The sequence below is a fragment of the Struthio camelus genome, chromosome 5 (assembly GCF_040807025.1).
Source record: "Struthio camelus isolate bStrCam1 chromosome 5, bStrCam1.hap1, whole genome shotgun sequence".
NCBI classification, from domain to species: Eukaryota; Metazoa; Chordata; class Aves; order Struthioniformes; family Struthionidae; genus Struthio; species Struthio camelus.
The window spans coordinates 7,802,227-7,815,242 of NC_090946.1; the positions used below are offsets into that span (position 1 = coordinate 7,802,227).

General features: G+C 68.9%; 2 protein-coding genes across 2 annotated transcripts; one reads left to right on the forward strand and one right to left on the reverse strand.

Annotated features, from left to right (window-relative positions):
- The first annotated feature begins 918 nt into the window (after positions 1-918).
- On the forward strand, positions 919-8,295 carry PKP3 (plakophilin 3). The gene is made up of 13 exons (XM_068944534.1): positions 919-1,220; positions 1,504-1,583; positions 1,676-2,385; positions 2,671-2,794; positions 3,035-3,239; positions 3,818-3,992; positions 4,227-4,344; positions 4,515-4,682; positions 5,175-5,360; positions 5,722-5,875; positions 6,175-6,367; positions 6,855-6,942; positions 7,401-8,295. Exons 1-13 carry the CDS (start codon positions 989-991, stop codon positions 7,434-7,436), a joined length of 2,469 nt encoding a protein of 822 aa, XP_068800635.1. The 5' UTR covers positions 919-988; the 3' UTR covers positions 7,437-8,295.
- An 84-nt stretch (positions 8,296-8,379) lies between these two features.
- On the reverse strand, positions 8,380-13,016 carry SIGIRR (single Ig and TIR domain containing). Its single transcript, XM_068944543.1, has 10 exons — positions 12,814-13,016; positions 12,047-12,204; positions 11,573-11,759; positions 11,183-11,313; positions 10,747-10,887; positions 10,258-10,401; positions 10,029-10,131; positions 9,734-9,884; positions 9,030-9,204; positions 8,380-8,902 (listed from the first exon to the last, which is right to left on the reverse strand). Exons 2-10 carry the CDS (start codon positions 12,051-12,053, stop codon positions 8,706-8,708), a joined length of 1,236 nt encoding a protein of 411 aa, XP_068800644.1. The 5' UTR covers positions 12,054-12,204; positions 12,814-13,016; the 3' UTR covers positions 8,380-8,705.

A 13,016-nucleotide genomic window follows, 5' to 3' on the forward strand; every position in this document is an offset into this window, starting at 1 on the left:
CCCGCGGGGCCGCCGAGCAAGGTACGTCGCTGCCTCGCCGCGGGTCCGGCGGCCGCACGGCCGGGCCCCTCTGCCCCGCGGTGCCACCCGCGCCCACGGGCTGGGGCACCCGGGGGGCTGCCTGCCCCTGCCTCGGCCAGGAGATCCCTCCTGCCTGCCCGCCTCGTGCCTCAGTTTCCCCGCTAGACGAAGGACGAGCCGGGTGGGCAGGGGGAGGAGGAGGACGGGTGCCCCGACCGCGTCCAGATCCCTTTGGGAAGCGCCCAGGGTGCTTTTTGCATCCATTCGCTATTTCTCGACGGGCCCCCCTCCCGCTCGGCAGCCGTTCCCCCCCCCCCCCACCTTAAAACCCGGCCCTTTAGCTTGGGCGCAAGCTGCTTTCCGCGGAGCCGGGCGCTGGCCTGGGTCGCGTTGGGACCTGTCCCGCCGTGCGGCCGCCCACTGGCAGCACCTTGCCTCGGCTTTCTCGGCAGCCGGTCGCCAGGCCCGAGCTCGCCCGCCTGACGCGGGCCAGGGCGCCGAGCCGCCGCCGGGGTCCCGCTCTCCCTCTGCCCCGGCCTTCGCGGAGCCGGGCCGGCGAGAAGAGCCGCTCGCGAGCGCCGGCCGGCTGCCCCGTGCCCACCGGGCGGGTAGGCGGAACCGCTCCGCCGAGACCAGTCACAACTCGGTTCAGGAATGCGCAGCGCGAGCTGAAGAACGCAAAGGTCGGGGTGGGGCGGAGGTGGGGGGGGGAGTTGAAGGCGCTGGGGCAAAGCAGCCCCCCACCCCCCCCCGGGCTAACAACTCCTTGGCGGTGGCCGTCACCGTGCCTCAGTTTCCCCCCCCCTTTTTTTTTTTTTTTTTCCACGCGGTTACGCCCGGCCGGCGAGGCGTGGCGGCGGCGGGGCGGGCCCGCTTCCACCTTAAGGGTTGGGGAAGGGCTCGGCCGCCATCACGGCCGCGCTCACCTGCTTAAGGTGGCCCCGGGGGAGCCGCCGCCGCCGCCGCCATGCAGGAGGGCAACTTCTTCCTCTCGGCCCTGCAGCCCGAGGCCGGCGTCTGCTCGCTGGCGTTGCCCTCGGACCGGCAGCTGGACGGCCGGGGCGGCCCGGCGGCCGAGGCCCAGCGGCTACGCGCCGCCCGCGTCCGCGAGCAGGTCCGGCTCCGCATGACGACGCTCGAGGGCCGGGCGGCCCCTCGCCCCCCCGGGGCCGGGCTCGACTCGGCCGCCCAGGCCGCAGGTGGGCACGTGCGCCGGGCTGCCTCCCCCTCTCCTCCCTCCCTCCCTCCGCCGCTGCTTTCCCCCTGGGGCCTGTGTGTCGTCCCCCCCCCCCCAAGATGGGGGCCGCGCCGTGCCTCGGTTTCCCCCCCCCCCCCGCGCGCCGTGGCCGGGGCTCGGCGCTGGCCGGCCTCCAAGCGCCTCCGTTGAACGCCGACGCTCGCGACGGACGGGGACCCGGGGCGGGGGGGGGGGGGGACGGGACCGTCCGCCACGGCCGACCCGTCTCCCGCTCCCTCCCGCAGGCGGGCCCTACGGCGCCGCGCCGCCCTCGGCCTTCAGCTCCCGCTCGCAGGGCGACGGCTCGGACGCCCGAGGCGCCGCGGTAGGTACCGGCGGCGGAGGGGCCGCGGCGGGGGCGCCGGCATCGGCGGCCGTCCCCTCCCTCATCCCGCCCTTCTCTCCCCCCACCTCCAGCTCTCTCGGCCGCCGGGCGACGAGGACTACGGCACCCTCAAGGGCGGCGGCGGCTGGTCGTCGCGCTCGGCCGCCGAGCTCGGGCCGCCCCGCCGCCCGCCGCCGCCCGCCGCCCTCAACGGGGGCCCGGCCGATGGTCGGGGCTACGGCGGCGGCTACCCGCCGGCGGCCGGCTCCTCGTGGCGGCCCAGCTCCTTCCACGAGCGCGCCTACCGGCCCCGGCAGAGCTTCGACACGCTCTCGCTGCGCTCCCTGCGGCTGGCCGACGGGCCGGGCCGGGCCGCCGACGACCGCTACAGCGTCGTCTCGGAGCGGCTGGAGCCCCGGCCCCTCTACGAAAGCCGAGGCGGCGGCGGCGGCGGCGGCGGCTTCGCCCGCTCCTACACCTTCGAGCGGCGGCTGAGCGGCGGCGGCGGCCCGGCCGAGTGGTTGGAGGAGGGCGAGGCGGCGCGGGGCCGCACCATCCGGGCGCCCGCCGTGCGCACGCTGCAGCGCTTCCAGAGCAACCACCGCTCGCGCCTCAGCGCCGCCTCCTTCGGCGGCCTCCAGGCCTCGGCCGGCGCCGGCGGCTCCTACCCGCGCCTGCTGGAGGGCGGCTCCCGCGCCCCCTCCGTGCGCAGCCTGGCCGAGCCCGGCCACCGCCTGCGGGACCGGCGCGCCTCCGACGCCTACGACGGCCACAGCCCGCTGCTCGCCCCGCAGTCGGGCGGGTGAGTGCCGGCCGGGGTTGCTCCCGGGCGAAAGCGCCGCGTCCCTCCGGCCCCTGCCCGGCGTCGCCTTGTTGCCGGGCAGGGCGAGGCGGCGGGCACGGTCGCCGCCGACTTGCCTCCCGAGACGCGAGGGTGGCAAGGCGCTCGCTCAGCCGGGTCCTTGGGGAAGGGAGACGGTTTGGTGGGTCTCCTCCGAGATGCCGGTGGGACGTGGTGGGACACGGAGGTAGAGGCCCCGGTGGACGCTCTAGCCCGGGCTGTTCTTCGCCCGCTTGTGGCTTCCAGGTTCGATGACATCGACCTGCCCTCTGCGGTGAAATACCTGATCGCCACCGACCCCAACCTGCAGGTCCTGGGGGCCGCCTACCTCCAGCACAAGTGCTACAGCGACGGCAATGCCAAGAAGCAGGTGGGCACCCAAAAGCCAAAGGGGAACATTTCCCCCCCACACACACCCTTCCCCGCCTCGGCATTGGTGGGGCCGCTGTGGGAGGGTGAAGGAGATGGAGGGAGCCCCGCGCTCTCTCTTCCCCAACCAAGCGGGAGCAAAGAGCCAGCAACCAGCTCCCTTGGGCGCAAGCGGCACGAAGGAGAGACCGCGTGGGGAGCGCCGTCCGTGGCTCAGCCCAGCCGGGCCCTCTCTTCCCAGGCGCGCAGCCTCCAGGCCATGCCCAAGCTGGTGAAGCTGTTCAACAGCCCCAACCAGGAGGTGCAGCGCCATGCCACGGGCGCCATGCGCAACCTCATCTACGACAATGCGGAGAACAAGTTGGCCCTGGTGGAGGAGAATGGCATCTACGAGCTCATGCGGACGCTGCGGGAGCCCGACGACGAGCTCCGCAAGAACGTCACAGGTCGAAGCGGGCCCTGGGGTGGGAGTGCGGCAGGGGTCCTCCTCTGCCGGGGTGGCAAGGAGCTCGTGGTCCCCCGGCTGGGGATAAGGCTAAGGAGTCGCTTCTAGGGGACGACTAGAGGACGGGCACATGAGAGCGTGCAACAAGTGTAACGAGTGCATCAACACCTCCGTCCTCAGAGGACAAGATCTGGCCTGGTTAACGGTGTAGTGGAGCCTGTCCATCCTTCATCCCAGTGTTGCTCTTCTGCCTTGCTCGTGGCAGGATGCTGGGACTGAGACCCAGCCTGGCCAAGCACGGTGACCAAGGGGAGGACGTGGCAGTGGCCGTGGGGCAGAGGGTCCCCGGGGTGGGTTCTGAAGCAGGGCCGTGTCCAGCCCCCCTGTCCAGCAGGGTCGTTTGTGGCTGTGGTGCCAGGCTGCTGCCAGGAAAGGTCGTGCCACCTCTGTGGATCTGGGTCCCATCCCCACCCTGAGCTGCCCCACGGCGGTGCCAGGCCACGGGCAGTCAGAGTGAGCCCCTCGGGACGGACTTGCTCCTCGGCCGTCCCGCGGGACCGAGCTTCCCTCTCGGCACAGGGATCCTGTGGAACCTCTCCTCCAGTGACAACCTGAAAGACCGCCTGGCCCGGGACACGCTGGAGCAGCTCACGGACCTCGTCCTGGTCCCACTCTCTGGTCTGGGCAGCTCGGGCGTCATCCAGCAGAACCCATCGGAGGCAGAGATCTTCTACAACTCCACGGGTTTCCTCAGGTACCTGCTCTAGGCTACCTCCCCCGTACCAGTCTTCTTGCTGTGGCCGTAGCACCAGGGCCAGCCGGTAGAGGTTAGGGTAGGTGACAGTGAGCTGTGTCAGCTGGCTGCCGATGAGGTGACCAAGGCCCTCAGAGCTCTTCTGCACAGTCCCCGTCCCTTGCAGCTCTCGTGCACTGGGGCTAAGCCTGGTCAAGCCCTGGGGTCAGACAATAACCTGCGTTCCCCACGCAGAAATCTCAGCTCTGCCAGCCAGCAGACGCGGCAGAAGATGCGTGAGTGCCATGGGCTGGTGGACTCCATGATCCATTATGTTAACAGCTCCCTGGAAGTGGGCAAGTCAGAGGACAAGGTGAGCCCTGGGCCCTGCTGCGCTTGGAGGGTTTGGGGTTTCCTTGATGCCCTCCGAGGGGGTGTATCTGCTCCCTCCCCAGAGGTTTTGGCTGCTGCCTTGCACCCTGGCGGAGATGTCCTGGCTAGTGGGGTGAGGATTGACACCCCCATACCATCTCCCCCTTCCAGAGCGTGGAGAACGCCGTCTGCGTCCTGCGAAACCTCTCCTACCGCCTGTATGATGAAATGCCCCCGTCCTCGCTCCAGCGCCTGGAGGGCCACAGGAGGAATGACAGCAGCACCATGACGGGAGAGCTGGTGGGCTGTTTCAGCCCCCAGAGCAAGAAAGCACGAGAGGTCAGCAGCTGGGACAGGGTTGGGGAGTGGGGGGCTATGACCTTCTTGCACGGTGACAGCCACATCTTGTCAGGCGGGGAAGCACTGAGAAGTGGCCAGGGACTGAGGTGACAACAGGGTGGAGGTGGACACAGGCCCTGGCTGTTGGGTGGGACACGCAGATGAGCTCAGTGAACGATGAATCAGGCACCTCTTGCACGTGGGATGGGTGGAAATGGGTGCCAAACTCCTTATGCCGAGGCATGTGACGCATCCAGAGTGACTCGTGGGGGCCCTGCCAAGCTGGGCAAGCTGTAGGCTGGCAACATGGGCTTAGGAGCACTTCTGCTTGTGTGCACGTGTACGAGGACCCCTGTGACATCTCCAACCTGAGAGCAGGGCTGGGGCCCTGCAGAGGGATGGAGCGAGAAGGAGGCCACGAAGGGCAAATCCCCCAGGGCGGCTGCCCGACCCCACAGGTCTAACGGTGTCACCCCGCTCCTGGCCCCGCAGCACTACCTGAACGCGGACATCATCACCTTCACCGAGGTCTCCAAGGACCCCAAGGGCATGGAGTGGCTCTGGAACCCACAAATCGTCGGCATCTACAACCGGCTGCTGCAGCGCTGCGAGCTCAACAAGCACACGACGGAGGCCGCCTCGGGGGCCCTGCAGAACATCACGGCCGGGGATCGCAGGGTGAGCACGCAGACGGGGACTGTGCCTGCTGCCGGCTTGCCCTGGGCCCGCCCTGTCTTGCCCCCAGGCTGGGGAATGTCCCTGCTGCCTGGCTAGTCATGGCCACGCCTGGGGAGGGGGCGCGCCTCGCTGTGGGCTCATCCCAGCCTCGCTTGGCTAGGGAACGTGGTCATTATGCTGCCTACTCACGGCCTGGGCAGTCAGGCCTGGGGGGGGGGGGGTCCCACCACAAAGCTGACCCAGTCCTGCTGAGTGAGCGGAGCAGCTCCTCTGAGGAGGAAGAGGATGGGGTGGGGAGAGGAGGAGCTGGGTGGCCAGCAGGTGCCAGCGAGTGTCTCCATGCGGTTGTTTGCCTCCCCAGTGGGCGGGCGTGCTGAGCAGGCTGGCCTTGGAGCAGGAGCGCATCCTGAACCCCGTGCTGGACCGCGTCCGCACTGCTGACCAGCACCAGCTACGCTCGCTGACAGGGCTCATCCGCAACCTGTCCCGCCACGCGCGCAACAAGGATGAGATGTGTGAGTACTGGGGAGCGCTGGGCAGGGGTGAGGGCCGGAGTCGGGGAGCCGGCTGGCCACCCTCCATCGGCTTTGCCAGTGTCCCCCAGTTCATCTGCAGGCCTATCCTCTCCCACGTGCCAGGGAGTCTTGGCAGAGACAGCAGAAGAGCAAGGTGGGGGGGTTGGAGAGGCCCCGACACTGTCCCATGGGTCCTTGGACGGACCTTTTCCTGTTGTCCACCCACCACACCCAGGAGGTCCGGGGGGGGATCTGTGGGGTCCGGCTGCCAGCCCTGACATGATACCTTTGCCTGCTAGCAACCAAGGTGGTCAGCCACTTGATTGAAAAGCTGCCGGGCAGCGTCGGGGACAAGTCACCGCCCGCTGACGTCATCATTAACATCATCGCCGTGCTCAACAACCTGGTGGTGGAGAGCCCCATGGCTGCCCGTGACATTGTCTACTTCGATGGCCTCAGGAAGCTCTTCTACATCAAGAAGAGAAGGGACAGGTGGGATCTCCTTGCCTGCCCTGCCAGCCTTCCCCCAGCCCTGCTGTCCCAGTTTGGACCTAATGAAGGTCCAGTCCTGCTCTCCACTTGTCCCTGAGGTCCCTGAGGTGGAAAGGCCATAACCAGTCCCCTTCCCCAAGGCTTGGTGTTGCGAGCCCCTCGATCACGCTAAACGTGGCCTCGTGGCCACCATCTGGCCCTTTGCCACCTCCTCAGGTCATCCCCACCACAGAGCTGTCTGTCGCTGCACCCGCCTTCTTCCCTCATGTATCTGAGTGCTTCTTGCCTGGGCCAGAAACACTTGTCACCTTGCCTGGCGTAGTGATCTCCAGCCTTTAGACTTCTGCTTCTTCCCAACAACACTAAGTCCTCATCCCCTGCGAGGTGGTGTCCTCTCCGACTGGCGGGCACCATCTCATGCCTGGTGGGCACCATCCCATTCCTTGGCGGTATCCAAAGGTCATTACGTGCTCTGTCTGTGCCCTAGCTCGGACAGCGAGAAGTCCTCCAGAGCAGCAGCCAGCCTCCTGGGCAACATGTGGCAATACGCCAAGCTCCACCGGGACTTCAAGATGGTATGTACCTCCCTGTGGTGCCTCCTCGGGCCGGCAGGCTCTGGGGTGGCACTGCTCAGCCCCTGCCGGGAGAGAGCCCAAGGGAATCAGGGCCGGGGGCTTGACCCTGGAAAGCCACCCAAGTGTTCCCAGGCAAACAACAGGCCCTGACTCCATGCCTTCGCCTCCTGAAAACGGGAGGGGATGTCCCCGGGGCATCGTCCCTGCGGTGGCACCCACTGCGGTCCAGAGGGCTGGGGAGAGCGTCCCGGAGCCCTGCCTTCCCTTGGCGACAGCCACACGCCCAGCCTGGGGACAGCTTGGGGACAGCCTGGCTCCGCGGGTCCCTCAGCAGCCCTGACGCCTCTGCGGCAGAGCAAGTTTCTGCCTGCAAGTCCGTGTCCCTCAGCGCCGTGAGGGCAGGGGTGTCCTCGAGCAGGAGACCCTGCCGTGTGACGGGTGGCCTGTTTTTCTTGCAGAAGGGGTACCGGAAGGAGGATTTCCTCAGCCTGTAAGGACAAGCCTTGGGAGAGGAGGAGACGGGACCGAACGACCCTGACTCACCCCACCAGGATGGGCCTTGCTGGCGTGCCCGTGGCCTGGGGAGGCTGCTCACTGCAGGACCCCAACTCCGTAGTCTAGTCCCCACTGCTCCTCACATCCCTTGTGCTTCCTGCCCCACGCCAGGAGACCCTTCCCCGTGCGGGGGAGAGGCAGGGGTCAACCTTGTCTTCCTTCCTCCCTTAAACGCAACGGCTGCCTCGGGCCTCGCTGGGGCCTCTTGCTGGGCCTCCGCTTAGCGGGGAGCAGCCCCAAAGGGGCCTCAGCCCCCTTCGAGCGGCGTCCTGGCAGCCCTGCCAGGCCCTGGGCAGCCGGCTGCAAAAAATCCTCCTCCCGCTCCAAGCAGCCTGGAGCTGGGGCCGGGCCCGTGGTGCTGCGTAAGCAGGATACGGGCAGGGCTGGGCGGCTTGTGTGTTTGCAGGGCGGTTCCTCCCCGCGGGGTGGGGAGATGCCCTCGGTGCCCCTGCTCGGCTGGGCTGGCGCAGGTGGGGCCGCGGGTCCAAAGCTCTCCTCGCCGGCCACGCCGGGCCGGGCTCCGCCAACGCAGGCACGCACGCACGCGTGCGCGATGGTGGTGGTGGTGGGGCTGCGGGTTTGCTTTCGCCTGCCTGCGGGTTTGGGGCCCTCGCGCTTTGGGGTGCAAGAGGTGCGTCGCGCTCCCGGTCGGGAGCCGAGCCGGGACGGTGGGTGGCGGCGGGGATGCGGGATGCTGCCCGGGGCAGGGTACGCACGTCGGCGGGTCGGGCCGTGGCGCGTTCCGCTCACGGACTCGCCGAGCCCGGCGCGTTACCCGAATAAAGGCCTCGAACGGTGCCCGCTTGTCCGTGTGCTCGGCCAGCTGGCGAGAGGGGAGGAAATCGGGCTCCCCCTGCCCCAGGCTCCGCGGATGGACGAGATGCGCTCCGAGCGGCAGAGCTTTATTGCCACGGGATTTTTCCGAGGGAGACAGTGGGGTCGACGCTGCTCCTGCCAGCCGGGCGATGGGACATTTTCCAACCCGTCCGCTTGCTCGGCGTTGAAGGCCAGGGAGGGAAACCCGGCACCCATGGGCACCCGGGCCGGCGGCGCTCGCTGGCAGCTCCGGCGCGGTGCCGGAAGGAGATGCTGCCGCCGCTGCCGCTCTCCCTTTCCCAAGCCGTGCCCCCGTTTTGGGTGCCGTCAAAAGGCCGGGGCTCCTCCGCAAGCGGCTCCGCGTTTCTCCGGCAGGGGCCTGGCCGCCCCGCTCAGATGTCGTCCTCCGTCACCAGGCAGTAGAAGTCCGTGCGGGCGCCGTAGTTGCGCGAGCCCAGGTCCGAGACGTCTATCTCCTGCCGCTGGCCGTCTCGCAGCTGCGCGTCTTCCAGCGAGCCGGCGCCTGGGGCCGCCGGTGCCTCTCTCACGCGAGGAGGTGGCAGGCCCCGGAAAAGGCACCCTCGGAGGCCTGTGAGGAGGGGAGAGATGGGCCAGGCGGCTGCGGAAAGCAGGGGGCTGCTTGGGGCAGCAGCCCGTCCCCAGCGCGTGCCGATGCCGGCGCGCCAGGAGAGGTGGTGGGCGGCGAGGACTTGTACCCAGGTCTCCGTCCGGGTGCGGGTCACCGCGGGTCTCCAGGTAGCTGCTGTGCAGGATCAGCATGGGGTCCTTGTCCTCCTGCAGCTGGGTCTGCGGGTCTCCCACGGTGGCCCGGAAAGTCACCTTACGCGGCAGCGCCAGGCACAGCTCCTTCCAGAAGTCCGACGACGGGGTCTGCACAGGGCAGGCCGGAAGGGAAGAGCCACGCCGGGGCCTCGGCGAAGGCAAGCCGAGCCCCGGGGCCGCTGCCGGCCGAGCGCGGTGCTGGGAAGGTGCGTGGCCGAGCCGCAGCTCGGGAAGGCGTTACGGAGCTCGAACCGGTGCCTCCTCCGGCCCCACGTAGGGGTCTGGCCGCTGCCCCCAAGGGGCCGCGTCAGTAGGACGTCAGGAGAAACCAGCCCAACCTGCTGCAACGCTCCCAAGGAGCTGCGGGTCTCAACCTGCGCCAAAAAAACGTGAGCGACCGGCGCAGGGCGATCCTGCAGCCCACTGCTTTTCGGGAACACCAAATCACGCCACTTTGAAGAGCAGCCTCCACCCCGGCAACGTATTGGGGAGGCCGCCACAAAATTCAGCGCCGGTTCCCGTCCCCCACGGCCCTGCTCCGAGGCAGCCTTAGGGCTCGGCGACGGGGAAACGTGAGATCCCGGAGGTGCTGGCTCCGGAGCTGGCCTGTCGGCTTTCCCGGCGGCCGCTCGCTTACCATGGAGCTAGCTCGCCACACCAGCAAGGTCACGGCGTTCCTGTGCTGCTTCAGCAGGCTGATGGCCGGGTGCGCTATGTCCCGGTACTGGCTCTCGAAGACGATGAAGATGGGTCTCTTGGAAAGCTCCAGCAACCTCCAAAGCCCTTCCCTGCAAGGCAGGCGCGTGGCAGCAGGAAGGCGAAGGATGGCAGCACGCCGGGCTGCCGGGCGCCACTTGGCTCTGGGCTCGGGCAGTGGGGGGGACCTTCCAGCTCCTCTCCCACCGGGAGCAAGCAGGAGCTGCTGCTCTCACCTGAAGCTGCTGTTGCACCAGTCTTGCTCCAGATACGCCACGGAGAGGACCACGATGAGGCGCCGGCACCGGCTCACGTTCATGATGAGGTCTGCCGACGGCTCTGGGAGCGGGGTGGGGGAGCAAAGCAGCTGGGCATCCGCGGCGCCAGCCGGGAGCACCCCTGCCTTTTGGGATCGGAAGCGCTGGCGCCCTTCGAGCCGCAGCGTCGCATCTAGGCCCGTCCTACCTGAGTTGGGCAGGATGGTTTTATCGTCCAGGAAGAGCTTGTAGCCGTGCCGGTTCTCCAGCTGCGGCTTCACGATGAAGTGCACGAACTTCTTGTCGTCGGGGGCGTTGGCGTGAGACACGTAGGCGTCGTACAGCTTCCCATCTGCACCGAGCGTCCGGGGCGGCCGCGGGAAACGGGAGGCGTAACGCTGAGGAGGAGCTGGCCCGGGCCGTCTCCCCGCTCTGGCACCGGGGAAATCCACCCGCCGCGGTGCTGGGACCCCGCGCGCTGGCCCCCAGCTGGGTGCTCGACACGTGGGCGCAAGCACCCAGGAGGGATGGAGTGGGAGGCACTGATTGGAGCCGGCTGTGCCGGTGCAGAAGCCGCCCAGAGCCTCCCACCATGAAAGCAGCCGGGTGCAAGAGAGCTGGGATGCTCGCTTCTTGCCCGCAGCGCCCCCAAAACGCCCCCTCTTTCCCCGCGCCCCACGCCGCCCCGGCAGCTCACCGTTGACCTCCAGCTCCCCATAGCGGTTCCTGTACCAGAGGAGCGCACTCAGGCGACACTTGACGTAGAGCGCGGCCAGAAGCGCCAGGAGCCCCAGCACCGCCAGGGCGGCCAGCACCGCACCTACGTGGCCCGCAGCTTCTGCAACGGAGGAGGTCTTGGTGGTTTTGGGCGAAAGCCAAGGCGTTGGGGTTTGCAACCCATCGGGTCCGAAGCTCGGCGAGGTCTGAGGCAGAGCTGCCGTGCAAGACCCTCCCCCTTTTTTTCCCGGCAAGGTGAGCCTCCCCACCGCCACCGCCCGCCATCCCCGGCGTTGGCTTTGGGTGCCGTCGCGGGGCGCCTTTCCACCCCGCATGCAAAGCGCTGGCTGGTTAGCGCGTAACGCCCTTCCCCGTCCTTGCAAATGCCCGCCTGGGCCCGGCTCCCCCGCCTCTACCCGCTCTGCGCAGCGTGAAGGTGGCCGTGGCGTTCCCGAGCCAGCAGGCGTAGACGCCGAAATCCGCTTCACGGCTCAGGTTGACCTGCAGGAGGCTGCCGAGGAGGCGCTCGGAGGCGTTGTGGCCGCTCCTGCGGGACGAGAAGGGGGCTGCAAAGCTGCTCACAGCCGAGCTCGAGCCGCCGCTTCGGGGACGCGCACCTCATTTCTTGCCTTTCCCCCCGCCGCCGCCCCCCCGGCGCGCGCTTCGCAGCGCTCAGCGCCCGCCCGGTGTTAGCGAGCGAGCCGAGCGGCCTCGGGCCTCTGCGGCTGCCCACCGGCCCTCGGGTCGGAGGTCACGGCCGGCGAAACGGGGCAGGGGGCGCGGGCGGACGGACACGGGCTCCTTACCAGACGGTCTCCTGGCTGCTCTCGCTGCCCAGCCAGCGGCCGTCTTTGGCCCAGGCTGGCGCGGGCTCGCACTGCCCGCCGGCGGCCCAGCGCGCGGTGCAGTTCAGCGCTACCCGGCTGCCCAGCGCGAGCTCCAAGGTCTCGTTGACAGCCGGGAAGATGATTTCGGGCAGCACGCTGCAAAGGTCTGCAGGGGGGGGAGAGAGCAGAAAGCGACGGGCAAGCTGCCTCCCGGCTGCGTGGGAAGCGGGCCAGCGCCGTAGCCATCCCGGAAAAACAAGCTCTGCCGCCAGGGTCCGCTGGGGGACGCGGTGCCTTGCACTGTTTTGCAGCAGGCTGGCCAGGTTTCGGGGGATCGGGTGGGAGACGGGGGAGAGGCAAGCGAGTCCGGCCGGGGTACGCGGCAGAGCCCCTTCGCTGGGAGCTCTCCCGCGGGAACGGGAAGCGGGCGGCGGGTTAAACATTAAATCTTACCTGCCATGGCGTCCCCTCAGGCAGCGCGCAGCGGAGCTGCCGCCGGCATCGGCGTCACCGGCGGGCCGCCCGGCAAAGGAGGGCCCCCGCGGGCTCGGCGGCCGGCGTCTTCCGGGGGCCAAAGTCCACGCGCCGCCGCTGCGGAGGCGGCTTCGGGGCTGGAATAAATCAGAAATGGTTATTTGGTGTGTGTGTGGGGGGGGTGGGAATAACAGGGCCGGCGCGGGAAAAAGGGGCTGTTCGGTTCCCGCGGGGCTCCCGTGCCGCCCGCTCTCGCCGAGCCGCCCGGTTTGGCAGCCGGCGAGTTTGCCTCCGCCTCGCCGGCTGCAGTCGCGGATCAAACGCCGGGGTGGCTTTATCCGAGGGTAACGCGGCCTCCCTAGCGGGCTGGCGTTCGGCCCGCCGGCCCGGAAGCGCCTCCGGCGCTTCAACCGATGGGCCGAGGCGGCGGTTAAAAGTTTCTCTGGGCCCGCTTCGGTTTCCCGCGCGACTCGGCCGCCCTCGACTCGAGCGAAACCCTCCCCTCTTCCCCGCCGGCGGCCGCTGCCGCCAAGGTCCGCCGCGCCGTTAACAGGCGCGAAGGCACGCGGTTGTCCTTCCGGCGCCCGGCTTGGGGTGCGCCAGGCAGAGCGAGACCGCGGTCGGCTCGAGCGGCCCGAAAGGCGAAGGGGCAACAGCAGGTTTTCGGCGGCTGGCGGGCAAGCGGCAGCGACGAAAGCGAGGACGGGAGGGAGCGATCAGCGAGCGGGTGACGGCCCCGCGTTTACCTGGGGTGCAGGCGGCGGCCCCGGCCGCGTTCCCGGCCAGCCGCCCGGCTCCCGCGCCGCTCAGGCAGACTGGACAGGCCCGTTCGGTTTTGTTTTTGGGGTTTTTTTTAATTGGTTTTGGGTTTTCCCCCCCCCCTCCTCTCCCCACCCTCTTGCCCGGCGCTTGCCACGCTTGAAGGGTTCGCCGGGCTCTCCCCCCGCTC

Bases quoted from the DNA above. Each gene is read 5' to 3' on its own strand.
- PKP3 (XM_068944534.1), top strand. From the start codon at position 989: ATGCAGGAGGGCAACTTCTTCCTCTCGGCCCTGCAGCCCGAGGCCGGC. The intron at 2,386-2,670 runs GTGAGTGCCGGC...TGTGGCTTCCAG, and splicing joins CTCGCCCCGCAGTCGGGCGG to GTTCGATGACATCGACCTGC. The intron at 4,345-4,514 runs GTGAGCCCTGGG...TCCCCCTTCCAG, and splicing joins TGGGCAAGTCAGAGGACAAG to AGCGTGGAGAACGCCGTCTG.
- SIGIRR (XM_068944543.1), bottom strand. The intron at 10,888-11,182 runs GTAGAGGCGGGG...CCTCCGTTGCAG, and splicing joins CTTCACGCTGCGCAGAGCGG to AAGCTGCGGGCCACGTAGGT. The intron at 9,205-9,733 runs GTAAGCGAGCGG...TGCCCTGTGCAG, and splicing joins TGTGGCGAGCTAGCTCCATG to ACCCCGTCGTCGGACTTCTG.